Source organism: Caenorhabditis remanei, chromosome X (assembly GCF_010183535.1).
Source record: "Caenorhabditis remanei strain PX506 chromosome X, whole genome shotgun sequence".
NCBI lineage: Eukaryota > Metazoa > Nematoda > Chromadorea > Rhabditida > Rhabditidae > Caenorhabditis > Caenorhabditis remanei.
This window is the reverse complement of record NC_071333.1, coordinates 1,847,105-1,874,323: the sequence shown is the minus strand read 5'-3', so window position 1 is coordinate 1,874,323 and position 27,219 is coordinate 1,847,105. Positions and strand designations below refer to the sequence as shown.

At 35.3% G+C, this 27,219-nt stretch overlaps 9 protein-coding genes across 9 annotated transcripts; 6 read left to right on the top strand and 3 right to left on the bottom strand.

The window, feature by feature from the left end:
• Positions 1-539: 539 nt before the first annotated feature.
• Positions 540-1,103, top strand: GCK72_022406 (uncharacterized protein; the record flags this gene model as incomplete). Its single annotated transcript, XM_003091448.2, has 2 exons — positions 540-594; positions 922-1,103. 2 exons carry the CDS (start codon positions 540-542, stop codon positions 1,101-1,103), a joined length of 237 nt encoding a protein of 78 aa, XP_003091496.2.
• Positions 1,104-4,587: 3,484 nt separating this feature from the next.
• On the bottom strand, positions 4,588-4,940 carry GCK72_022405 (uncharacterized protein; the record flags this gene model as incomplete). The annotated part of the gene is made up of 3 exons (XM_053734805.1): positions 4,588-4,674; positions 4,721-4,834; positions 4,884-4,940. 3 exons carry the CDS (start codon positions 4,938-4,940, stop codon positions 4,588-4,590), a joined length of 258 nt encoding a protein of 85 aa, XP_053578371.1.
• A 2,535-nt stretch (positions 4,941-7,475) lies between these two features.
• GCK72_022404 (uncharacterized protein) lies at positions 7,476-7,989 on the bottom strand (the record flags this gene model as incomplete). Its single annotated transcript, XM_053734804.1, has 3 exons — positions 7,476-7,678; positions 7,778-7,913; positions 7,960-7,989. The coding sequence occupies 3 exons, from the start codon at positions 7,987-7,989 to the stop codon at positions 7,476-7,478; spliced, it is 369 nt and encodes a 122-aa protein (XP_053578370.1).
• Positions 7,990-9,746: 1,757 nt separating this feature from the next.
• Positions 9,747-10,418, bottom strand: GCK72_022403 (uncharacterized protein; the record flags this gene model as incomplete). Its single annotated transcript, XM_053734803.1, has 3 exons — positions 9,747-9,756; positions 9,804-10,196; positions 10,252-10,418. 3 exons carry the CDS (start codon positions 10,416-10,418, stop codon positions 9,747-9,749), a joined length of 570 nt encoding a protein of 189 aa, XP_053578369.1.
• A 2,174-nt stretch (positions 10,419-12,592) lies between these two features.
• Positions 12,593-13,652, top strand: GCK72_022402 (uncharacterized protein; the record flags this gene model as incomplete). The annotated part of the gene is made up of 3 exons (XM_003096065.2): positions 12,593-12,792; positions 12,862-13,473; positions 13,517-13,652. 3 exons carry the CDS (start codon positions 12,593-12,595, stop codon positions 13,650-13,652), a joined length of 948 nt encoding a protein of 315 aa, XP_003096113.2.
• A 4,108-nt stretch (positions 13,653-17,760) lies between these two features.
• On the top strand, positions 17,761-18,492 carry GCK72_022401 (uncharacterized protein; the record flags this gene model as incomplete). The annotated part of the gene is made up of 3 exons (XM_053734802.1): positions 17,761-18,012; positions 18,073-18,277; positions 18,353-18,492. 3 exons carry the CDS (start codon positions 17,761-17,763, stop codon positions 18,490-18,492), a joined length of 597 nt encoding a protein of 198 aa, XP_053578368.1.
• A 2,694-nt stretch (positions 18,493-21,186) lies between these two features.
• GCK72_022400 (uncharacterized protein) lies at positions 21,187-22,150 on the top strand (the record flags this gene model as incomplete). Its single annotated transcript, XM_053734801.1, has 3 exons — positions 21,187-21,478; positions 21,772-21,906; positions 21,957-22,150. The coding sequence occupies 3 exons, from the start codon at positions 21,187-21,189 to the stop codon at positions 22,148-22,150; spliced, it is 621 nt and encodes a 206-aa protein (XP_053578367.1).
• Positions 22,151-24,738: 2,588 nt separating this feature from the next.
• GCK72_022399 (uncharacterized protein) lies at positions 24,739-25,307 on the top strand (the record flags this gene model as incomplete). The annotated part of the gene is made up of 2 exons (XM_053734800.1): positions 24,739-24,750; positions 25,095-25,307. The coding sequence occupies 2 exons, from the start codon at positions 24,739-24,741 to the stop codon at positions 25,305-25,307; spliced, it is 225 nt and encodes a 74-aa protein (XP_053578366.1).
• Positions 25,308-25,322: 15 nt separating this feature from the next.
• On the top strand, positions 25,323-25,806 carry GCK72_022398 (uncharacterized protein; the record flags this gene model as incomplete). Its single annotated transcript, XM_053734799.1, has 2 exons — positions 25,323-25,358; positions 25,402-25,806. The coding sequence occupies 2 exons, from the start codon at positions 25,323-25,325 to the stop codon at positions 25,804-25,806; spliced, it is 441 nt and encodes a 146-aa protein (XP_053578365.1).
• Between the last annotated feature and the right edge of the window lie 1,413 nt (positions 25,807-27,219).

Sequence of the window (27,219 nt, the reverse complement as noted above, 5' to 3'; positions counted from 1 at the left end):
TCCAATAATAATTTTCAAAAATTTGTGTCGCAGAAATTCAAAAAATCTTGCGGGATTTTCTGGGTTATTTTTCGCGACTTTTCTAGTCGAAATTGAATAACTGAAGCACTTTGCACATTTTGATCACGAAAAAACTTATCAAACTGCATCGGTACATTTTCCCCAGGCGTTTTTCTTTTCACATTTTCATATTTTCCCGCCAACCCGGTTTTCCATGATTTTGGACTTATTTTATAGGTTTTCGCTGTGATAAATGAGTTTGAAATGTTTTAATCTTTCAAAAAAGCTACCAAAATCTTAAAAATCACTGATATTTCGATTAAAAACCGCTAAAAATTGGATGTCGAGCCTCGCCGTAAATCGACAAAACCGACCGCGACGCACGCGAGACGCGTCGCGGTCAGAGATGTGTTTGCGGACTTGTCGACCGTAGCCCACGACAATTTCGTGGAAATAATTTATTTTTGGCTTTTTTTTTTAATCTAAAATCTCAATTTTCGTGCTGAAATTTTACAAAAAACGAATTTTTCAGCATAAAAATGACTATCAACGACGAGGTGCTCCGCAACTTTACCGCCAAAGGAAAACGACAAAGTAAGGGTTTTAAATGTTGAATTTGTCAATTTTTCAATTGTTTCCAGTGGTTCCTTGACGTGTTTTGCGAGCAAATGACAATTGCTCGCGGGTTGAAGCCCAAAGAGTTTTAGGAGTGGTTGAACAACCTCCTCTACCACGACTTCGATCTGATTCTCGAAGACGATTCGAGCTACCGTATCGCTTTCTTTGTTCTAGAAGGTTTTGGATGTATCAAGAATAATAATGAACCCGGATTGCAGCAAGTAAGTACATTTTTATCGAGAAGTCTTCTATCCAAGTTTTTTGTGAATGTTCCCCTCCAAATTCAAATTCTCCTTTTTCCAGAATTGCCTTCCAACAAGGAATTGGCAAAAGTCACTGGCGCTAAGAATAAGGAAGAAGACGATGAGGATATGGAGATCCCGGAGGACGGTGATGAGGAGAAGGGACCATCGGAACCACAAGAATCTCAGCGGCAACTTGTGATTGACGATGATGGCTGGACGACGATTAGCAAGCGGCAATAGAGAAATTTCGGAGAATTTTAAACCAATTTTTTTGAATTTTTGCTCGGTTTTTCATGTTATTCCCTGTTTCTCGCCCATCGATTTGTTGTTTCTCACTGACTTGTCATCCAAATTTTCACGTTTTCAATAGGATTCGGAGAAGAAAAGATTTTTAAAGAAAACGCGAGAAAATTGAGCGAAAAAATTCTATAAATTCGACGTCATACCAGTTCTAGTCAGTTGTCTACCAAAGTATATAAAATCCACGGATTTTATCTAAAAAATTAGTCTAATACCGGTTTATCTTCACTTCCTTTATGACTACAATTTCTGCTACTCTAAAAAAAATTTCGTAACGTTCGAAATTTTTGGATCGATAAATCTGATAGGTTACTGAAAACTCAAAATACATATACAATGGCAACGACTAGTATCAGGTATGATAGCACTAGATAACTAAAGACTGAACATATAAAACTGTGGTGAACTGAACAATATCGAAAGGAGAATAACCAGATAGCAAAAAACAAGTGGCCAACATCGCGTTGTTTGGATTTCGTGCTTTATTGAATTTCAAACATGGAGAAATGATCAGAAAAGTGTGCTACGGTTTGGAATGTTTTAAAGTTAGAATGCTCAATTCTTGAATCAAACTCTCAAAATGATGTCAATGTAGTCAGATTATGCCTTTTCTCTGTAAAATCCATTGCAAAAACTGGATATATTCTGAACTTTGACTACTTAGAGTATCAACGGGTGGCAGTGGTTTAATTATTCTCAATTGGAGAGCCAAAACCACCACGTAGTTATCCCCAGTAGTTTTTTACGTCCGAATACCGGAGTCAAAGACATAACTGGTTCAATTTCATCATTGCCGGAAATTTTTTGAACTAGAATCGGTATTTGGGAACTTCTCTTTGTCGGATGCGGTCTGCAAAACTAGAAACTGAAGAAAAATACTCACCTCTTCAAAATATTGAGAATATAGCATCGAAAATATGTGGTTTTCCGCGTAAAACTGAACAATCCGATTGAAAAATGAACGCCATGCCAAAGGCAGAGCTGGAATAAATAGTTTTTGTGTATTTTGTATTGAAAAAATCGAATAATTAGAATTTAATAGAAATATAAATACTTGTTTCGCCTCCCATTCCTGTAGGGCGGATAGTAGAATAAAAAATAATAAAAATAATAGAAAGATCGACCCATCTGCACAAACCCACTTTGTACAAATGAACCAAACTGATGAAGAGTTTAATGATTTCTTACATCACAGTTAGCGGACCTACCGTGAGGTAGACTCCCGCCGCTGTAGCAGGCTCGCCATTGTCTCCCTAGTGCACTTTGTCTATACTTTCAACAGTAAAGCAGGGTTTTCTTTAAAATGTTTTCCACTATCAATACTTAGTCAGTGAGAAATATGAAAAATGCATGTGTCAAAAAGAATGCTAACAAAGCGGGAGAAAGCGACGTATTACATAGAATTCATTGTATTCGGGTTATTTAAAAAATAACTATTAATCATTGTTTTACAGCAACATAACTCATTTTTTTCAACAAACCAGCGCACTGATCAAAAGTTAGTGTTTGACATCAACACTGATATACACTGCGGGACATAAATATGGAGCCACTTTAATTTTTAACTTTTTTGGAAACATTTTGTCGTTTTCAAAAATTCTTTAAATGTCTATAAGGTACTTTCCGGGTCTTAAAAACGGTACACTTGTTTAAATTTTGAAAGATTTCGAGTTTTTGAAAGTTTTGAAAAAAGTGTGAAAAAAGGCTTATTTCTATGGGACATAAGTATGGAGCCACCCCTGAAAAAAGGAGAAACCACAGAAGACGTTGTCAAAAAACCGGGAAATCGTACTCTCCGTCCAAAATTGAGTTGTTTAGAGATACTTCTCCAACAATTTCAGTGAAAATTTTTTGAGAAAAACTAGAATTTCGGGAAATTTTCGAGTCTTTTCATTTTTTGTATATATTTTGTCAACAAATCATTTCTGGCAGGATGTTTTTGTTAAAATCTAATTAAAGACTCTTGATTGTTAGTTTAAAACTGTATTTGTAGAGACATTGACCATTTTGTAGAACATACATGACTTGAAATTCAAAGAATGAGCCATATTTTGCAATTGAGGCTTAATTTTAGCTCATATTCTCCGAACTTCACATTTTCAACTAAATTTTTTGCAGATTAAATCAAAGTCAGGTTTTTTGTTTGAGTTATCAACATCCTGAATTAATTTACTAGCCTCTAGACTGCCGAAAAAAGCATTAACACAGAATTTTTTGACCATTGTGATGAATGAAATTCCTGAACCAATTTAAAACGTATCTAATGTGGAATTATGGTTGCAATCTAAAAGGAATTCTTGTTTTTGTGCGTATTGCTTCTCATTCTAGAAATTTTCCATGCCGTTCCGACATTTTCCACCAACTTAAAGATTACAGTACCTTACAAATGAATGAAAATTGACGTTGGCGCTATTTTCAGCAGTCTAGTGGCCAGTAAATTAATTCAGGATCTTGATAACTGAAACAAAATACTCACTTTTGTTTTAATCTGCAAAGAAATTTAGTTGAAAATGTGAATTTCGGAGAATATGAGCTAAAATTAAGCCTCAATTGCAAAATATGGCTCTTTCTTCGAATTTCAAGTCATGTATGTTCTACAAAATGGTCAATGTCTCTACAAAAACAGTTTTAAACTAACAATCAAGAGTGTTTAATTAGATTTTAACAAAAACATCCTGCCAGAAATGATTTGTTGACAAAATATATACAAAAAATGCAAAGACTCGAAAATTTCCCGAAATTCTAGTTTTTCTCAAAAAATTTTCACTGAAATTGTTGGAGAAATATCTCTAAACAACTCAATTTTGGACGGAGAGTACGATTTCCCGGTTTTTTGACAACGTCTTCTGTGGTTTTTCCTTTTTTCAGGGGTGGCTCCATACTTATGTCCCATAGAAATAAGCCTTTTTTCACACTTTTTTCAAAACTTTCAAAAACTCGAAATCTTTCAAAATTTCAACAAGTGTACCGTTTTTATGACCCGGAAAGCACCTTATAGACATTTAAAGAATTTTTGAAAACGACAAAATGTTTCCAAAAAAGTTAAAAATTAAAGTGGCTCCATATTTATGTCCCGCAGTGTAGTACCGGTCAAAGGTTATGGACTTTTGCCGTTTTCAGTTGGAATTGTATAATTTTGAAAGTGTATTATGGTAATTCAGATTGTCACACCTAGTAGGTTTTTAATGCGACATATAGAACAAAAGTAGATCTTCATTTTTGCAGTTGTAAACTTTTTTGTACAGGCGCTTTCTAGTAATATACGCATCGACGAAGTCAATTCTTTTTTGAATCGGGCAATATCATACACCCTTTCCCTTCTTCTTCCCAAGAGTTGGTTTGCCAATTTTCTTCTTTTTCTTCTTTAGTTCTGGGAATAAAATTATATATTTTATTTGACAGTAATGATAAAAGTGATATAAAATTATAAAATTGCGTCGATATCCTCTCGCTCGCGGTTCACTCTCATCGTCGACGTTTGCCATTCTCTGTTTCTCCAGCTCATCGTTGACTGAAATTATCAACAATAAATTTGCTGTATTAATAATGTCACCCACCTTTTTTTGCTCCTTATTCTGAATCTTCTTCTCATAGTCTTCTTTCAGAGCTTTTTGAGCCAAAAGGTTCTTTCGATCTTGTTCCGCTCGTTCTCTCTCATTTTTCTCGTTTGCCTCTCTAATCTTGGTATCTTGCCTCAATCTGCCGTTGAAGGTCACCAACTTGATCTTTATGATCCGACTTCAGTTTTTCCGTCTCCGTTTGATGCGTCTCCTCCATCTGCTTGATTTCCTTTCTTCTTGCTTCTTTCCAGTTTAACCAATCCGACTTACGAGCTGTTTTATCTTCTTATCCTTTTCCACATGTCTCCTTTTGGCTGCTTCTAGTCCAAATAAAGAATAAATAGAAATACTAGAATTCAATAATAATAGGAATACATTTTTTCGGCGTCTATGCAGTAAGACACCTCGGGGACACTACTGGGGAGAAATCGATGCGTCTCCGTTCTCCTCTACATTATTCTTCAATGACGTATATGTGTGCTCTCTCATTCTGCGCTCTCTTTTTTCGAAACACTATTTTTATCTCTTTTTGCGAACAAAAAGCACACGGCCAGGTAGATGTATATCACTAGTACACGCTGTCTATACTCACAAAATTGGAGGAAGGTTTTCTATCAAATGTTTCACTTCTTATCAGTTAAAATCAAGAAAACATTCATACTACCAAAAAAATTCAAACTAAACAAGAGAAAGTAACGTTGAAAAATTCAGTTTATTCCGGTTGTTTCAAAAAATAACTATAAATCATTGTCTCACAGCAACATATGTAACTTACATTTTTTCAACAAATCAACACACTGATCAAAAGTTATTGTTTGACATCAACACTGATACAGTACCGGTCGAAAGTGATGGATTTTGGACGTTTTTCGTTGAAACTGTAAAATTTTGAAAGTGTGTCATTCTGATTGTTACACCCAGTAGATTTTAATGAATCATTCAAAAAAAAATAGAGATCCATTTTTGTGGCTGCCTAGTTTTTTGGGCTCTATTGGCAAAGAATGGTCCCAACCGCAAAGAACGGTCCCAACCGCAAAGAATGGTCCCAACCGCAAAGAATGGTCCCAAAATTTTGGGTGACCCAAATTTCCGAATTACATGGACCCAACCGCAAAGAATGGTCCCAACCGCAAAGAATGGTCCCAAAAATTTGGGTGACACGAATTTCAGAATTGAATGGTCCCAACCGCAAAGAACGGTCCCTCAAAATTGATACGAAAAACGTTTCACCATTCTCTTAGGCTTAGGTTTCTTAGAAATTGGTGAAAAAATTGACAAAACCGATTATTAATCGTATTTGTCAATTTTTTCCCATTTTCTAAGAAACCTAAGCCTAAGAGAATGGTGAAACGTTTTTCGTATCAATTTTGAGGGACCATTCTTTGCGGTTGGGACCATTCTTTGCGGTAGGGACCATTCAATTCGGAAACTTGTGTCACCCAAAATTTTGGGACCATTCTTTGCGGTTGGGACCATTCTTTGCGGTAGGGACCATGTAATTCTTTGGGACCGTTCTTTTATTTTTTGGGACCGTTCTTTGCGGTTGGGACCATTCTTTGCCAATAGAGCCGTTTTTTGTACTGACAATACCTAGCAAGTTACGTATCGAAAAAGTGATTCTTCTCTTGAATCAATATGTTCTTTTTTATGAGAAGAAGTTCAACTTTGTGAAAATGTGTGATAAATGACAAAAACCGAAGTCAATTTTTTTTCAGGTTGGCGGCTCATTATTCCATCACCACAGAAATTATTTTTTGATGGTTTATACTGATACGTTTTTAAATTAGGTGGAATAGTCAAAACAACCAGTCTACCCCTTGTTATCGACACTATCTGGAATTAGGCTGAAAATAAACTGATGTGAAAAATAATAGATGAAACTTTGTCACGGGAGATTCTCTCTGTTTCCTGTCCTGGGAACTGGATTCACTGAATCGCTCTGAATGTTTGACACCGATCTAAACATCTTGAGATCCGATAGAACCAAAAAATCCAAACAAAAATATTCAAACCAGACGATTCTGTGGAGAAACCTGAATCTCCACTGATATTTTTGAAGTACACGAAACATTTTGTTGCTGTATGTGGCTAAACCGGTGTTATAAAAAACCACGCGCACACTTTTCTCCTCGCCCCCATCCCCAGCTTGATCCTGTGCGCCGGTGGCGTAATGGTAAAGAATCCCACCCTCCTTTTTCATTTTTCATAATGCGAAGCGAGAAAAAATATCATCACCAAATAAAACACATTTTTCGTCAGAATGTTATAAGCCTTTATAAACAATTGAGAATCTTTATGACTTGAGATGAATTGACTTCCGGCAACCAGCAGCAATTTCCTCATCGATCGTTCCTATCTGTAAAAAAATTTTTTTTTTTGGTTTTTCGGTTTTAAAATGTGTAGAAAAATATGGACAATCTTATGATAATACTCTAAAAAAAACATATTTTCAACGTTGAAACCACTCAAAATTCCAAGTGTGTATTTTAGTCAGTGTAATCTCACCCCATTAATAAAAATCATTATTAGAGATGCGCCTAGCAGCAAGGAACACAGTTTCTTAACTTTTCTTAAGAGCTATCGAACTTTTTCCAACTGAAGAAATGTTTTATGAGAATTGAGGTAATTCTGCTGGTTAGAAAATTCTTGATATCTCTCGTGAGAAAAAGATATACCGTGTTAAATGGACTTCGCTGGAGTAAGTTACGAAGTGACTTCCCTTGTAGCCCATGACCCTGATGAACACAAACCTTCATCTATCTTCAGATGCTTCATATGCTTTCGTGACCATTCCTTGCTTATTGGGTGGTAGAGTAGAGGCAACATCTTGAGTCGTGGGACGTTTTTTTGGGCGGTCTGTTTTTGGAGGGTCGTCTACAGCAGGAGTTGGCGCTTCTTCGATGTGTTCTGCAGTAGCAAAAGACGAAGCGGAGTATGATTCCACCTTTATTTTCCCTGTAGAAGTGAAATTAGTTTGAAAAAAATTAATTAAACACACCCTGTAAGTTCTTTCGAGAAGAAAGGAACAGTAATCCGTGAGCTCAAACTCCTCACCAACACAGCGACTTCCGTGAACTGAAATGTTAAGATTCCTCACAAAATACTTTGAGAAACTTACCATTTCGGGCTCTATTGGCAGTTCACCGGCCATGGAGTGAATTTTTGATTTCAGTGCCTTCTTTTCTGCGCTCTGAAATGTTGTTCATTTTTTCAGAGTTGGAAAAATAATAACTCACATTTTCTGCAGTTGAGTACATTTTGAGCATTGTCTCAAAATAAGAACCGAGCTGTTCCCCAAGCGACTTCTGTTTTTCCATCCTCGTTAACTTTCGTACTCAAATTACACCCTCCGCATCTCTGTCTCCCTGGCAGCTAGTTTCTACTTTGTTCTATTCAGCGACTCGAAAATTTTCTTGATTTCCTCTTTATATTATTGGATTTACATGGCATCTCTCCTTATTATTTCTCCCTTCTTCATCTCCTCAAGTTGCTCCTTCAATGCACAATGTTTCGTCATCAACTCCATAATTCTCAGGTGGACGATCCAGCTCGCAGCTTTCGCTTCAATTCCGGTTTTCAGGCTTAGGTGTTCGTCTTCTCGAGAAACTCCTGTAGGAAACTAAAAATTCGTTTTTCGAACCTTTCCAAACACTGATTTATTTACTTCTGAACATTTCAGTAACATAATAAATTCTGTTTTTCATGTCTTTTTAGTTTTGACTAGAAGAAACATAATCAACATTACAACATGTTCAAAATTGTATAAAAATACGTTCAAAACATTATGAAATGTTACATAATTTAAATAATAATTTTAAAAAGTTGCCCACCTTATGTGATTTTTGAAAAAATCGAAATATCTGAAAATGGTTCTCCTAGTTTTTAATGAATTAAGTTGGTCCTAGTAGAACTTTTTACGGGGAATAAGAATACGATTTAAAATTTGAGGACTGCTAGAGGGAATTTTCGAGAAAAGTTGAAAAAACATGGAAATGAAATTCAATTGAACGGTTTTTGGGGTGTCTGGAGGGCTGGAAATTTGTGTAGTAGTAGTCAAAAACACTCCTAACATGTGCCAAAAATTTCGCAGAGTTATCTGGAAAATTTAAATTTTTATGAATTTTTGAGTGAAAAGTCGATTATTGGCCATATTTTCCTATGATGACGTCATAGGAGACTGGTGACATATTTTTTATAAATCACTACCATAGGGGTACATATGCTGTGAAAAGAGTTCAGATTGAAACAACTTTTTGCAACTGTGCCAAGAGGAATCGTCATCTTACAGACAAGGCCTCAAATATTTCCGCTATTAATACTAAATCAGTAAGAAATATGAAAATATACATACATCAGAAAGTCATTTTTCTCAACAAACCACTCCACTGAAAAAAAATTAAAAAAAAGAAAAAAAATTAAAAATTCTCTTTCCCATTCTTTTTTTTTTAAAGTTTTTCTTTTCCCTTTCTCTTCTTGTTTTTCTTTAGTTCTCGTGTCATTTGTATCAAAAAAGGGCGAGAAATTGGGAATTCGCATTGTTTCGTGTTCTGAATCTCTGCTGAAACTTATCCGATTGACTCGAAATTTACAGAGAAGATAGATTTTAGTGTGAGGAATCGAATGATATGAATGTTCAATTCATTTTTTATTTTGTTGACTGCTGAAAATGACTGACTGATGAATATTTACAATTTTTTATTTTTTGTAAATTCTATTTTTAGTAATACCAGAATATAATTTAAGAATTTATAATTAAAATGGCATGTTTTTAATGTTGATTGACCAGTTCAGAGCAGTTTACCAGTTGATTTGCAACCAAGAAGGCGTGGTTGTTGTCCCCCAATCATTCTATCTTCTTCACCTACAAAAAATGTTTGAAATTTAAGTCAACACCTGTTATATTTTCCAATCTTACCCACCTTTGCTTCTCTTTCCTGCTCAGAAGATTGCAGTTGTCGTTTTTGAGATCCATTTGCTCCGTTCACTCTCTCCTTCGACCTTTGCCATTCTCTGTTTCTCCAGCTCATCGTTGACTGAAATTATCAATAATAAATTTGTTGTATCAAACAATGTCACCCACCTTTTTTGCTCCTTTTCTGAATCCTCTTCTCGTAGTCTTCTTTTAGAGTTTTTGAGCCAAAAGGTTCTTTCGATTTTGTTCCGCTCGTTCTCTCTCATTTTGTCGTTTGCCTCTCTAATCTTGGCATCTCTATCCTTAATCTGCTTTTGAAGCTCAGCAACTTGATCTTTATGATTCGACTTCAATTTTTCCGTCTCCGTTTGATGTTTTTCCTCCATTTCCTTGGTTTCCTCTGCTCTAGCCTCATTTTTCTCGTTCGCCTTTCTCATTTTGGCATCTCTTGCCTCAATCTGTCGTTGAAGGTCACCAACTTGAGCGTTATGATCCGAAATGAGTTTTCTGTCTTCAGATTCTCTGGCGGCTTCTAGTCCAATTGAAGAATGAATAGAAATACTAGAATTCAATAAAAATAGGAATACATTTTTTCGGCGTCTATGCAGTAAGACACCTTGGGGACACTACTGAGGAGAAATCGATGCGTTCCCCTTCTCCTCTACATTGTGTGTTCAATGAACTGCATGTGCGCTCTCCAATTTCGAAACACTCTTTTTTTGCCTTTTGCAAGCAAAAAGCACGAGGCCAGACAGCCTGGTACACTCTGTGCATACTCCCCATTTAGCTGGTTCTGACTGCAGAAATAGACTGCCCCGCTGTCGAAAATAATTAAAACCAAATTTATAAGTCGTTTGAAAGTGGCGCCTCCAAAGACTTCCCTTGCTAGTTTCTCAGCCATCCTTACAGATTTATACTTTCAAAATTACATAACTCTGATGAGTTATTTAAAAAAGTTTCAACACTGATTTTTCCTAGTCTTAATTTGAAAATTTGGAAAAAACTTTTTAGTTTTCTACTGAAGTGATTGAGTTTTTGTGTAAAATGTTGGAAAACAGTAAAAAATACTAAAAAATAGATCAATTCGGTTTCTGAAACACTGAAATTGTCAAATCTGCAAAAACTAAGTACAACATGTTTTATATGATATAAGAAAACACAGGTTTGCAATGTTATGTTTGTTTCACAACCAAATAACAAGGGTAATTGAAAAAATTGGGAATAAACACTTTGTGAGTGAAAAAATATCTCTTTTTCTAAAATTGAAAGTTTTTACTAGCACCATCATGGTTTCAGAAACCGATCCAAGGTAATTTTTTGTTTATTCTTATTTTTTCTATTATTCCAACTCAGTAACTCCAGTAGAAAAATGAAACGTTTTTCATCAAGTTATGAAGCGAAAATCAGAGTTTTTAAAGTTTGTAGAAACCGATGCGTCTCTCTTCTACTCTACATTGAACGTTTGATGACCGAGTGGCGTCACACCGCCTGCGCTTTCTTATTTTGCAACTCTCTTTTTATCTCTTTTTGCAAACGCTTGCAAACGAAAGGTACACGACAAGACATATATGTTTCCCAAGTACACTTTGTGTATTCTCTCAACATTGAAGGGAGTTTTCTATCAAATTTTTCACTATTTATCAGTTGAAAACAAGAAAACATACATATTACAGAAAGAATTCTAACAAAGCGAGAGAAAGTAAAAAAAAAAATATAATTTTTAAAATAAAGAGTATCAAAATCCTTAGCTCCTTCCATCTATATGCAATTTTCCTTTTCCAGGATTTCATATCAGTTCAAAATCTCATTTTTCATCCATTCGTGTATCATTTTTTATCCCATTCTTTATAATTTGGTATTGTCGTTATTCTGGTCAAAACACCCTTTTCCCTTTCTTTTTTATCCGAGTGTTTCTTTTCCCTTTCTCTTTTTGTTTTTCTTCAGTTTTCGTGCCAATTTGTGTCAGAAAACGGGTGAGAAATTGGGAACGCCCGTCAGTTCCTGTTCTGCTTCTCTGCTGAAACTTATCAGATTGTCTTGAAATTTACAGAGAAGATAGCTTTTAGTGTGAGGAATCAAATGCTATAAACTCTTTGAAATAGAACTCTTTCATCAGTTCTCAAAGTCATAGTTTTCTAAATCGAATTTCTAATTAAAATAAAAACGAGTTTGTTACAAGACATGTTAATTTTCTTGAGTAGTAACCACTTTTTCAATCGAAACTGATGCCTCTTTTACTTCAATAATTTCCCTGCCTTCCCTAAAACAATTTTGAATTTGGTTTTTGAAATTTTTGGATGAAATACAAAAGTTTTTCGATTGAGATGAAAATTTTTCGATTGAAATTCTAAAATGAAACAACACCGCAGTTTTCATAAAACACTTTTCATTAAAAAATTCAGTATCCGTTCAGTTATTTTGAAATTGAACATGATTACTATTGAAAGTGTAGTATTAATGAAATCATAGTGTCACAGGCTAAACTATTATATTAGACAAGTTCTCATGAAATCCTCCGAGAAAATTAATTATGATGACTCATAATCTTCCTTGTAGGTGATTCGGCTCAGAGCTGATTTTCTGTTTGTACGGTCTTCCCGTGAGAAGAATTACGGTTATTAGTAGGCAATTAGCACTTCAAGGCACATTGGATTTGGTAGGCGATTGGGTCTTGCAACGACAACGCTGTGACTTTCCGACTCAATATATTTGAAAAGAAAAGTTTGATTTCCATTCTCCTTTTCTCCATCGACTTATTATAATTTTTTGAGTTCCACAAATTGGGACAGAGTTCAATAGTTCAGCTTATGTTTACTATGTTAACCACCTTATCTAACTTTCGAAAAATTTACAGAATGTCTTTCCATATTAACCGTTGTCCTTTTCTGGTTCAAATCGAAGTATTGAAGCAATTAGAAATCAACGAATTATTTTTGATGAGTTTGTGTTCACAAAAAATGAAGAAATTGGTACAAAGAATAAGATTAAGACCGAAGAAAATAAGATACTCTTTGGATGATAATGAGACTCAGATTTCTGTCGGATTTACAGATAGTGATGAGAAATTACATCACATGGCAAAAGTCAAACACGTCTCATATATTCCTGTCGACGAAATGACATCACAGGAACTGGGAGGAGAAAGAATCGAATGCAGGTAGGATTATTTCTTCCGGATATATTTTTATTGATAAATTTGCAACATTGAAATCTGAACTGATTTCAGATGTTCCAAAAACTCATCGACAGAAGTATTTACTTTCACTTTGGAACACCTCGAAGAGAATGAAAAGAACGTGCTAGTATTACTTCAGAACCATTGCGCATATTTGTTCTCTAACAAGCCACGTATTCAACTAGAAATTCATTCCGTCGCGACTCTGATGTTATCTGGAATTATTAACGATGTCAAGGACACAAGTTTCATTTGCGAAAAATTGAATACCTCCGACATTAAGCGTTATTTAAGAATACACAGTAATCATGAAAGTGTTCAAGTTCGTTCCAGATGTCAGGGTAGAGTTTTTACCAGAAAGTCTAAATTATTGAAAATAGAAGGATTGTCTATTCTGCGAACTGGTGCTATGACTCCTACAATCATGCATAATTTTTCTGGTCGTTTCTTGCTACTTCAGAATTCAGTTCTTTGTTACCAACAATGGAGTGAAGTAATTCGCAAGTGGAAAAATAAAGAAGCATACCACAAACTGCATGCACTGATTGCAAATAACCCAGAGCCCCTTTCGAATGTCTTAAATTGGATTCCACTTTTAAGAGAATTCAATGCACTTCAGTGGGACGGTTCGAGAAGACCGCAATATTTCAAACTCGATCCTAAGTTTGTCGAGTATGTAGATCATAACAACTGTCTCAATTTTCAGAACAATCCACTTTCCACAACGTGATCCTGAGGATATCGACTGCACCGATTGGCTCGATATTGAACAAGATGGTGGAAACAAATGGGCTTCAATACAGATGACTGCCGCTCAAATACGATTTTTTGTATGGAATTGAAAACAAATCTCAAAAAAAAGCAAAAGCTTACCGTTTCATGTAGTGACTCGTGAGTTTTTTTCAGTGGTGGAATGGTGTAGTTTGATCCCACGCGATTTTTTTCATTCTTTGCGGTTTTTCATTTTTTTTATGAATAATGTGCCTTTTTCAGATATCGAGTTTTTATAGAGCTTGAATCAAAAATTGAGAAAACTTTTGAAAAAGTTGTTTGGGTTGTTTGGTCACAATTTCTTTCTCTTCTCAGAAAAATCAGTATGACAGTTTTCAAATCTTCAATTCAAAAAAGCGACCCCCATGAAAGTATCTTGAATATTCATAACGAAAATGCAAAAAAAAAACTTTGGCGGGGCCGGGGATCGCACTTATACCATTCCACCCCTGAAAAACGAGCAATTCACGAGTCATTATTTTCCAACAACGTGCAAACTTCACGTATCATACTGGGTTAGGAGGATTCGGTACCTCTTTAATATTTTTGAGTATTTCATAAAATCAAAAGATGATAAATAATTTTGCACGCTTCCCTGGTTACAAGTAATTTATATGTTACTATGTTGTTTTTTTCTCTTGTTAAAAATTATTTACTTTTCCATGTTTTCTCTTTTTAGTTTTTATTTTTTCTCACTTCAATGAAATTCTGCTTTTTCAGTATTTTTACATTTCTCAAAGTTTCTGATACGGAAATTTTGATTAAATATTCTGAAACTGAATTTTCTCAAAAAATCCTTCAAAAAAGTGCGTATTCTTAAAAGCGGTAACTCGGTAAAAACATTTCACAATATCGGAAATTTTGTAAAATGATTATTCTAATTAGAAGAGATTAGATCTAATCTTTTTCACATCTTGAAATGGACAATACGTTCGGAATCCTCTATTTTTTCTGAATCCGATGATATCAAAAAATCTTTCACGTCGTCACTTTTGAGAAAACGGCCCATAACTTTTTATGACTTGGTTCAATCCGGAAACGGACAAAACGTTTCAAAGGGAGTACTCAATTTTAGAACCCGGAAGGATAGAACTGCAACAGAATAAAACTGTAACAATATAGAGCTGATTAAAATAGAACTGAACAAAATGAAACTGCTACAAAATAGAACTCTAGTTTGAATGGAGCACGTTTGCATTCGTGACTTTTTAAACGATTTAGAACCAGTTTTTGAAGAGAAAAGTCGACTAAAAACACTTATTTCATGAAGATATAGTCTTTGCCTATTTAAAACTCAACAAAAAAACTGTATAAAATTATATTAGACCAGCCTGTCTCCCCGCCTTCAGCGGTTCAATCAAAGTTTTTATTAGGATAAGAATTTTGAAAGATGAATTGCTGAAGATTCCAAAATTATGCTTTAATCTGATGGAAAAGGAATCTCTGTGTTTTTGAAGCACATTTTCGGGATACCTCTGCGATCCCAGCGCTTTCTTAACGATGTGCGCATTCAACTGTTTTATGCGGGAGTTCTCAGTTTGAAACAAAGGTAAAGCTACTAGCAATGCAAACACTACTTTTAAAAAAGGTAGAAGGTGATTCAGCCAGACGGTCAACCATCAAAGAGCGGTGAGATGAAAAGGAAAAACTGGGAAAGTGAACAGTGTACTATCGACGATAAAGTTATTTCAAATATGGCTTGCAACAGGAGTGTGAATTGAAAAATCAAAGAAGTTTTGAAAACAGAGATTGAGAGACAGAAAATAAAGAAAAGTGGTCAGTATGAGTAAAAAAAAGAATTGAAAAACCAAAAAGTTTATATAAATGAACTGTTTACAGTAAAGAATTACCAACTTCGAAAGGATATTCTGTTATCCTTGATTAACCCACAAAGAAAATTTTGTGTGGTCTACACAGATCCAAAGTGGAACTTCATTTTTGTAGTTAGTCATTTACTTGTACGAGCACTCTCTAGCAAGTTACATCCCAGCGAATATATTCCTTCTCGATTTAGTTCGATTTTTTTACCAGATCACTTTAATTGACTGTAACTCGCTAGAAAGTGTTTGTACAAAAAATGACCAACTACAAAAATAAAGTTCTAGGTATATTCTGCACACAAAATTTTATTTTGGGGAAATCAGGAATACCGAGACATCCTTTTTTTAGTTTGTACTGTAATTTGTACTGTAAAGAATACCGAGACAAAAGTTTGGTACTGTAATTTATAATGGGGTGACTTTTCGATAAGGAACCAAAAGTGTGCTAAATAAAAAATTTTATGGATGTTAAAAAATAAATCGACAGAGCGGCTGATATCTCTGAAAATTCTCGTGCAATTTGTTGTCATGGTTGGAATTGCAGATTTTCAAATTTTGCTGTTTCATTTTGTCTAATCATCAATGCTGTCAAGAAGACCATGGGGAAAAATTAAACTGAAGCTCCAAGTCACGCCAAATGTTTGGTTTCTAGGCGGCCGTGTAAAGCACAACAAGATTAGTCGATGTGCAAAAATTTGGTGAAACCGCGGCTTTGGCGGCCCTGAAAACCGAGGGCCGCGGCCGGCCGTATAATTCACAAATGCACTAAAGTGTTTGGCCCGCGAAATGTTTTTTTGAAAATCCTTGGCCGAACTTTATTTTTTTCACAGTAGTACCCATACAAAAAGTTATTTGAAAAAAGAAATTCAGGGCACACAATCACATCCGTTCTTCGAAGAGAAACGAACACATTAAAGCTATTTTCACCTTTCCAGATACGGTAGTTGAAGAAAACAAGGATTGAGGACTACAATTGGATCCGCGGATTTTTATCTAAATTATTCAATTTTTTTTAAATTCCAATTTCTCAATATATAATTCAAACCTCACCCCTCTCGCACTCCTTACGTTATTATTTCCCCTTTTCTTCTGCCCTTTCATTCTTTTATTTCAGTGTAATAGTAATATCAAAGTGCCTTCTTTATTTGTCTCTCCCTCTACGTGGCTCCGCCCCGTAAAGAAAACGGTATAAAAGAAAATGTCATAATGAGTAACGGCAGAGCAAACAAGACTAGCTAACGGTATGTTGGTCCACTTGTATTTAAACTGATTATTTTTAAATTCTAATTTTGTGCTTTTATTTATTTCAAGTCAAATTAGATTAGAGGTAAGTACTTTACAAAATTTAAAATGTTAATGGTTTAACAACTCAATAACATCTTACCAAAAAATACATGTTATCAAGCTGGTTTTTTGACATATTTTTCTGTGTATTAGGTATTTATTTAGATTGAACTTAAAAATAGTAGGTTTTTTTTGTAATGACTTTCACTGAAGAAAAATTGGAAAAATTCCTAACTTGAATCCTCTGTAAAACTAGAACATGTTTATAGTAGGTAGGCAATTCAGGCTTGGATATTTCACAAGTTTTGAATATTATTTCATGAAAAACCCGATTTTATCCTGATTCTCCATTTTGGTAGAAGCATAAAAATTGCTACAAACTTTTTGTACGCTACTTAAAGAAAACTCACCGACAAGTTCACTGAATTTTTCTTCTTTTCTTCTTCCACTCAAAAATTATCTCAAAAACTCTTAGAGGAGGACTGAAGTCATAGTTTTTATTTGAGATTATGATACTCCAGAAAATTCTGAACAGCTTTCATCATTGGAGCATAAGCTAAAATGCTCTAAATTTCCGTTTTCCCGGCTCAAAATTAGCCTTCATGGAAGAGTTTTCCCACGCAATATTTTTCCACCGCGTAGACCTCTCGGACAAAATAATTTCTCAATTCCTCATTATCTCGATTTTATCAAAAAATTTTGTGTTTTTTTCAATTTATATCACAAAAAAAAAGAGAAAAAAGGGAAAAATACACGGTGGAAGAATATTGCGTGGAAAAACTCTTCTACGAAGGCTCCTTTTGAGCCGGGAAAACGGAAATTTAGAGCGTTTAGAGCAATTTTTACCATATGCTTTAATGATGAAAGTTGCTCAAAATTTTCTGAAATATCTTAATCTCAAATAAAAAAATATGACTTCAGTCCTCCTTCAAAAACTTTCAGTCACATTCAGTGAGTGAACGTCACTAGACAAACAAAAAACTGGGGAGAGAAACCAACAAATAATATTAATGAATTTTTTTAAGACCATCAAGCATTTATTGGGGCACACTTCCCCAATTCATGGCTCTGGAGCATGTTCACGATGGAGCGCTTGGAAGAGAATATGAGAAATCCAAACCTCCAGGAACAATTCGTTTTGGACGAGATTCGATTCGGGAAAATTTCCACAATCACTGAGAAATTTTTGAAGCGGAACTGTACTATGTTCGATACAAGTACAGGGGGACTTCTCAGCCAAATCGAGCAGCTCCGCGAGACCTACCCGGAGAAGGAGTTCGCGCTCCTGGCAGCAACGAGAGCGAAAGTCGACGCTCTTAATAGCTGGGTGAGTAATAGCTTCTATTTATTTTTGATAATAGGAACGTATATATAAGTTTTTTTTCAGAAAATCTGCCTGATGCCAGGAGCATACAAGTACTGGGCTGTGAACAGGAAACCGGTGTCAGGAAATACGGAAGGATACAAGTTTGTGGAGCACTCCTTCCCCCATCCACTATTCCTGGCACCGGGATGCAGGGTGATCATCACCCGCAACATGCGACGTGACCACTCAGTTACAAATGGCACACTCGGGATTCTGAAGGCAGCCAGTAAGACCGAGATGGTGGTGACGTAAGTTTAATAAATTGCAATTTTTAAATTTTTAAAATCTTTTTTTTTTCCAGGGTCAAGGGAAGGAACATTCATCTACATCGAATCCCCCACAGAAACGATAAGGAGATGTGGTGGCAATTTCCCCTGGCGCCAGCAGAAGCCACGACTATTCACATCGTGCAAGGGAAAACGTTTGATGGGGTTGTTTTAGTGGCCGGATCCCCTCTTCCCCACAACGGAGCTGTGTACACTGCCCTTTCCCGCGTCAAGAGTTTGAAACTCTGCAGAATCACAGAGTTCAATGTGGAGAATTGGCGAGTGTCACCCTTGGCCGTAGAAGAATACAGAAGATTAAATCAAGAAGGTTTATAATTGTTTCTATTCAATAGTTTTTAGCTTTAATATTCTTTAATGTAGTTTTTTTCCGAAGATGTGGAATACAATTTATTAATAAAAAACTTTTTTTTTTTAATTAAAAAATCCTTCTCTTCTACTTCTTCGTCGCATACTTTCTTCTTCTGCACGAAGATGTGCGATTTTGAAGCCTCTCCATGTTCTGAAAGAATTGCATGTAAAGCATTTTGATTAAAAAAAATTTTAACTAAATTTTAATTAAACTTCCACGTCTTACTTATAAGGGTGATCTTTCTCCACAAAATTTAATTTTTCAGAGAGCAAGAACTCAGTAGTCCAGGTACTTACAAATGTCTGTTACTTTTGGCAATTTCTCCTTTTTTTCGTCCTCTTCTTCTTTGCTAATCTTCCGGTGTAAAACTGAAAAAATATTTTTACTAGTTAAAAAATGTTAAAACATAACTTTATGACTTCATTATCAAAGTCTTCCACATGTCCAATCGCTTCATTTTTGATTATTTTATCTTCGGGTGAGGCACTCCAAAAAAAGAAGAAAAAACTGCATATAACTGAACGAATACTAAGTTATTCTTATTTTCTCAAGAACCATCTAAAGAGAACTATAATTTACTGGTAACAAATACGCATTTCATTTGATTCTGACATTTGAATAAAAAAACCATGGCACTAAGAACCAAAGATTATATTGAACCTATTCTATTCCTTACACTAAGAGCCATCTTCTCTGTGAATTTCAAGTAAATTGGATAATTTTCAGCAGAGATACAGGACACAAAACAATGGGCATTCTCAATTACTCACCCGTTTTCTGACACAAATGACACGAGAACTGAAGGAAAAAAGGAGAGAAAGTGTAAACAAACACCTGCAAAAAAGAGAACAAAGGTGTGTTGAATAGAGTAACGATTATATCTAAATCATAAAAACGCTTCATAGGTCTACGTACACACAATTGGATAAGATAAAAAACTGATAGAAACGTTGTCAAGAAAATTGAAATTACTTGTAACTAACTTGTTTTCTTTTGAGTTTGACATTCGAATAAGAAAACCTAGGCTTTAAGAGCCAATGAAAGAGTTATATCAAACAAAGTTTATATCATTCGGTTCCTCACACTAAGAGCTATCTTTCCTGTAAGTTTCAAGTCTATCGGATCACTGCCAGCAGAGATACAGAACACGAAACAATGCGCATTCTCAATTTCTCCCCCTTTTTCTGACACAAATCACACGAAAACAAAAGTCAAAAAAGAGAAAGTGTAAACAAACTTTTGGGAAGAAGAAGGGGAAAAAAGGAAAAGGAAAAAGGGAAGAAATAGAGAAAACGTGTGTTTTCAATTTATATGAAATCATTGAACTGAAAAAATTCATTTTGAAGGAGCTCATTATTTTGATACTACTCATTTGGAAAATGTTTCACGAGACCAGACTAATTTGTGCCGTAATTGAGAAAAAAGACAGTGTTGTTATATTCGGGATACTAAAAAAGGTGATATAAACAGTACCGATGCAAGTTTTTATACGCAAGTACAAAAGGCTTATCTAAATAAACAATTTTGAACAGGAAAGTGGATGGGTCCTCAAAAACGGATACGAAATTTGTTTTCCAAAGAATGAACATTAATAGAAAAATTTGCAGTTTTGAGATGAAAGACTTGAATTTTGATCATCCATTAAAAAAAATCCACTAAAAATCCAAAAATCCCAAAAAAGGAGTTTTTCCAAGTGGAACGATACTTTTGTAAATTGTCAGAACCGAAATTTTTTATTTTTTCAAATCTGGGTCACGGTGTAGAAATAAAAACACATGGACCCGAATTCTGTTTGGATATGAAGTATTTTTCATGTGGACACCTTTTAATAAAAATTAAGGTGAGCACCGTTTTTCGAAAAAAAGAGGGGTGGAACGATACTTTTGTGGAGTAGTGTATTTTCATTTTTTTATTGCAAAATTAGAGCGGTCGGAGGGTTGTACTCCATTATACACTCTCACCTTCTTTCCTATTTCTCATTCTTATGATTAAAAGGTGCAAACCTATGAATCATTTTTTCCATTAGTTATGATTGAATTCTTACACTATCACACTGTCTCCGCCTCTACTCAATATAAAAACAGAGGAGAGCGTCTATTTATATTTTCTTATAACAAATGTATTAAAAACCACAGGCACCCTACTGGAATGGGAGTCGAAAACATACTTTATTTCTATTTTTATTGAATTCTAATTTTTCTACTTTATTCTATTAGGCACCCTACTGGAATGGGAGTCAAAACAATCTTTTCATTTATATTCTTATTGAATTATATTTTTTCTATCTATGTATTCTTCAATTGGAATTGGAGCAGTTGTGAAAGGTGAGCTACGTTTTTGAAATTATGATTTATGATGTTTCCGGTTTAATATTTGTTAATGTTTTGAACATCTATTAATACAGTTTCAAACATCTTTTAATGTTGATTACGCTTCTTCTATTCAAAACGAAAAGATAGCAAACCCTATGTGTGATTTGGTATTAGCTCTGAATAGGTAATGCAATCAGCCTCTTACAGTTTTCCTATTTTATTTAATTTTATCATCGTTTCTAAGTTTGAGGTGTTCCTGATACAAAAGAGCAATCGTCTTCCACCGATCCACGGAATCAGAATAACTTCTGCAACAATCACAGCCGGAATAACCATTATTGGAGTGGCAGTGAACTTTGCATTGGACTGGCAAAGAAGTGTGCAAACGCAAGCCGAGATGAAAAAATCGAAGGAGATCATTGCGGAAAATTCGAATATCACTTTTGGCCTGACCAAACAGCAAGATTACCATACTGAAGGTGAGCATTTTCTCTTCTCATACTAGCATTTTCTTTCTCTAAATCAATTTTTTTATAATTTTACAATGGATTCTCTATTTTATCTCTTGAAAATTATAGAAATGAGTATCAAACGCCTATCATCGAAGTCTGCACCAAACGACGACGACGACTAATCGGACTTCGTCGAGCCACCGGCGTCAAAAAACAGGCCAAACCATACAGCTGCGTTGTAAGTTTTCTTTAACACATTTTTTTAACCCTTTGATTTTCAAATTACTTCAGACATGGCAAGTAACAAAGGCTGAGTTCAGCGTCAGAAGAAGACCTCAAACCAGCAACCGTGTTCAAGGGTTTGGATCCATTGATGATAAATGTCTGCTCTGATTGTCGTGCCTTCAACGCCAAACGTGAAACACAAGAAGTGTCACCCGGAATGGTCCAACTACGTGAGTTTTCAGTTTCGAATTTTCATCTATTAATTATTCAATCATTTCAGCTCTGGCACTCTGTTTGATCTGCAGGGCCCATTTTGTCAGATCCAGAAAATTTTACGAGTACGATGTTGTATTGATCAAAAAGAAACTGGAAGACCAACGAATAGTTGCCTGTTTCTTTTTTCACATTTTAATTTTGCAAAATAAATTTCATATTGTGAAATCTGTGATATTTAAGTCTAAGAATAAATTTTAAAACCTTTTGAAAATTCATTTATTTCTGCATGTCAGCTGCATAAAAGTTCATTAAAAACTAACATAAAAAAATGAAAGAAACACAAAAATTCAATTAGTATAATTGAAGAATGGGGGTTGTGGGAAAACGCGTCGTTTCAATCTCATCTCATGACTTACTTTTTCCAATTGATATATCGAGAGATGTCGACAGAGCTTTTCAATTTCCTCCGCCGTCGTTTTGTGTATTAAACTTTGAAAAAAAGTGTTATTTTGAACAAATTTTATAGCATTCGATTCCTCACACTAAGAACTATCTTCTCTGTGAATTTCAAGTCAATCGGATAAGTTTCAGCAGAGATTCAGAACACGAAACAATGCGAATTCCCAATTTCTCGCCCTTTTTTGATACAAATGACACGAGAACTAAAGAAAAACAAGAAGAGAAAGGGAAAAGAAAAACTTTTAAAAAAAAAGAATGGGAAAGAGAATTTTTAATTTTTTTTCTTTTTTTAAATTTTTTTTCAGTGGAGTGGTTTGTTGAGAAAAATGACTTTCTGATGTATGTATATTTTCATACTTCTTACTGATTTAGTATTAATAGCGGAAATATTTGAGGCCTTGTCTGTAAGATGACGATTCAAGTTTCAGCAAAGATACAGAACAAGAATCAACGCGCATTTTCAATTTTTGACTCGTTTTCTAACACAAATGACACGAGAACTGAAGAAAAACAAAAAAAAGAAGATGTAAACAAACTCTTGGGAAAGAAAGGGAAAAGAGCGCATTCCCAATTTTTCATCTTTTTACTGACACAAATCATGGAAGAACTGGAGTACATTCTATTATAGACCCCCGTAAGATTAGGTTATACACCCCCCTGGGTAAACGTTGGAATACACCCCCACAATGCGTGATTTAGTCATTTGGATGGGGGTGTTTATTGGAATGTTGGGACTATATTATGAACATTCTATTATAGACCCCCACACATTACAATATAACCCCCCAAATTTCAATCAGATGTGGGGGTATATATTGTAATGTGAGCATCATTTTGATATAGGCCCCCCAATGACTGAGTATCATTGTTGGCAGTCAAATTGAATATTGATTACACTCAAAAATAATTATTTTCATTCGATTTTTCTTCGTTTTTTTGGGTTTTCTGTGCGTTTTTCAGCAGTTTTTCGCTAAAACTTTAAAATCTATCTGTAGGTTAAAACTAAAACGTCGATTTATGCTGAAATTCCCCCTGATTTTCCACAATTCTTAGGCTTAGGCTGAAATTCCCGTATCATTCTATTACACACCCCCTAAGCTCAGCGCCCTGGAAGTGGTGATTACCTTAAAACAGGACACCCTGGAGCTTGCTCTCGTCCCGCCCATAAGCTTAGCGCCCTGGAAGTAGTGATTACCTTAAAACAGGACACCCTGGAGCTTGCTCTCGCCCCGCCCATAAGCTTAGCGCCCTGGAAGTAGTGATTACCTTAAAACAGGACACCCTGGAGCTTGCTCTCGCCCCGCCCATAAGCTTAGCGCCCTGGAAGTAGTGATTACCTTAAAACAGGACACCCTGGAGCTTGCTCTCGCCCCGCCCATAAGCTTAGCGCCCTGGAAGCTGATTTTCCTTAATTCTCAGGCTTAGGCAGAAATTCAGGAGACATTCTATTAAACACCCCCCGGGGGTGGTATACCAACATGGCGTTTTGGGGGCGTTTATTGATACACGTGGGGGGTTATAATAGAAGATTGCCTGGTGTTTTGATATGAACCCCCACTTTCCACTGTGGGGGGCTTTAATGGTTTCATTATAAACCCCCACACTTTCTGTTCCATTATACAACCCCACAGTTATAACCCCCCACTTTTCAGTTGGTGGGGGGTGTATTCCAACATGCGGGGAAGCTATCGGTGTGGGGGGGTATAACCGAATTTTCCCAAGAACTGAATCACGAGTTAAAACAAGAAAAGAAAGGACAAACAAACTCTTGGAAAAAAGAAGGGAAAACAGGTGTTTTGACTCCCAATTACAAGGGCAGAACTAAATGAACAATTTTAAACAAGTGGAATGCGTTTTCAGAACAATCATTTACTGTAATTTTTTAAAACAACCAGAATAAATTGGATTAAAAACATTATTTTTTCTCGCTCTGATCGAATTCTTCCTCAAGTATGTATATTTACTTATTTGTACACTATACAACATCTCCCACTCTCTCGCCACCTACCATTCTTTTGATTAAAAGGTGCAAACTTATGAATTATTTTTCCATTCGTTATGATTAAATTCTTACACTTTCACATTGAATCTGAACTCCGCCTCCGCTCAATATAAAAGCAGAGGCAAGCGCCTATTTTTATCTTCCTTCAATAAATTTATTGAAAACCACAGGCACCCTACTGGAATGGGAGTCAAAAACGTATTTCTATTTTTTTGAGTTCTAATTTTTCTATTTTATTCTATTAGGCACTTTACCGGAATGAAAGCTGGAAACATATTTTATTTCTATTTTTATTGAATTCTAATTTTTCTATCTATTTATTCTTCAGTTTCAATTGGAGCAGTTATTGAAGGTGAGCAACTTTTTTGAAGTTATGATTTAAATTATGATTAATTTGGTAATGTTTTTGAAATATTTTAAAAGAATTTTTGTCTCTTTCGAGGTTGATTACGTTTTTTCTTGTTAACACTGAAAAAAACATTAAAAACAAAGAAAACCTGGCATCATACTTGTATTACAGCATACGCAACGAAAAAAAATCAATCCTACTTTACTCATCTTAAAATTTTGCATGCTACTTTTTAAATGGTTGAAGTTGATTTCGAAAGTTTGTAAGATTTCAAAAACTGATTACAAAGAATAAAGCCGTTTATGAACCATAGTCCTTTTTTGTGATCGTTTAGACCTGATCTTTATTGATTCCATGAGCTTTTTCAATTTTGTAAAACTATATATTTAAAGGTTGCTCCTTCCGATGGAACGTTCACAGCTCGTGAACTATTTTCATACCACGAAACTCCGACTGCTGAAGTATACACCGACAAGAACGTGGTTGTTCATTGTGAAGACCCGAAGAAAGTCGGATCTCATTATCACTGTGCTACAGTCGAAGGGAAGTGCACCATAATGAACAAAGGGAACTGCAATGTTGCTGTCAAAGTGGCCCCGCGCTGAGTTTTCGAATTCCCGATGAAGGACGCGTCTTTTGTTGCCACCACATCAAAGGTTAGCTTAGAAATTACATTTGAAAAAAGAAATTATATTTCAGATGTATTCGATAATCAATGCGACAGGAACATTCCTCGCCGAGATGCCTTCTTCCGGACAGATGCTTGTACGTCTCCCTACATCAACAATGCTTGATATTGGAGGCGTTCACATAAGAGGTCGCTCAGACGTGCTGGAACTTAAGCCAGTATTTGTGGCAGACCGGCTCTCAGGATTGAAGCATTTGGACGTCGAGAGAGTTAAAGAAGAGATGAGAAATTTGAAAAGGACAGTCGATTTCTCCTTGTTTGATGCAGCCCACGACGAAATCGGCTACCAGATGGATGTGGACTCTTTCAAACATTATCCAATACAATACACTCTCATTGTTTTGGCTGGTATTAGTTTTTGTTGTGTGTTGTTTTTTTTTGTTCGGTGTTCCAGAAGAAGAGTGACCGCTTGGTAATCTCCCAAGAAATTTCGTGCTTGTCAGAGTGATTGTGATTGCGTGTTGTAAACAAGAGAGTTGAAAGTTTGTTGTTCATTGTGAGATTGATAAAAATGAAATTTTATGCTGCATATTTAAAAAAATTTTAATACACATTCGGATAGTATTTAATCAGCATGTGAAATGTTATGCTCAGCATTTGGGCAGTTGACTATTTTTTGATAATTCCAGCGGTTAATGAGTTATGCTCCTTGAAAGTAGAACAAACCGCAAATAGACGATTTTGGGAGGAAGAAGGAAATAAACTAGAATATGACGAACGGACTGGTTCCTATTTTTCACATAGACACTTAGGATTACTGTGAAACAGAAAAAATGTTTGTTGGAAACATGCATTTCTAATGGGACATTAGAAAATCTAACCCTCTTTGAATAAGGTACCAGGGGAAACAAATCTGGTTCAGTCTATATTGGTTGAGCGGAAGAGGCGGGAGATCTGAAATTCGAAAAATACACTGCCTTGCTTTTGAATTTCAGCTTTCCCGCCTCTTCCAGTCACCGGAGTGCCGTGGAGCAAACTAAACGAATTCATTTTTTCGCCTAATATGTGCTTCACATTTCAAGAGAACTTTTTACGATCATCATTGCGTGAAACTATTGCCATATCAAGACGATAATCAGAAACTGCAAAAAATTGAAGCTGGAAGGGAGGAATATTTCTGCACCCATCATCTGCAAATCGATAACTTTTCTTACTGGACATTTGAAACAGTGAAAAACTAAGAATTTTCAATTTCACAAAAACTACAAGAATTTGAAGAAAATCCGAAAAATTGATGGGAACCTAATAAGAAAGCAATACGCAAAAATATCAAAAATGTTCTGCTTCAATGAGAATAGGAATACATATCCTGGATTTTTTTCTCCCCCTTTTTCTGACACAAATCACACAAAAACAAAAGTCAAAAAAGAGAAAGTGTAAACAAACTTTTGGGAAGGAAAGGAGAAAAAAAAAGAAATGGGGAAGGTATGGAAAAAACGTGTGTTTTCAATTTATACGAAATCATGGAACTGAAAAAATTCATTTTGAAGGAGCTCATTATTTTGATACTACTAATTTGGAAAATGCTTCACGAGACCAGACTAATTTGTGCCGTAATTGAGAAAGAAGACAGTGTTGTTCTATTTGGGATACTAAAAAAAGGTGATATAAACAGTACCGATGCAAGTTTTTATACGCAAGTACAAACGGCTTATCTAAATAAACAATAAATTGTAGTTGAAATATTTTGTTTTTGTCTTTGTTCGTTTATTCTCTTTCACGAGTGCAGTTTAATACTAAACTGTGGTGAAAACGGAGATGTCTCAATTTGAGTCGGAAGGGCAAGGGCGGAAACCAAGGTGGAATCATCTGAACGCTTTGAAAAAAAA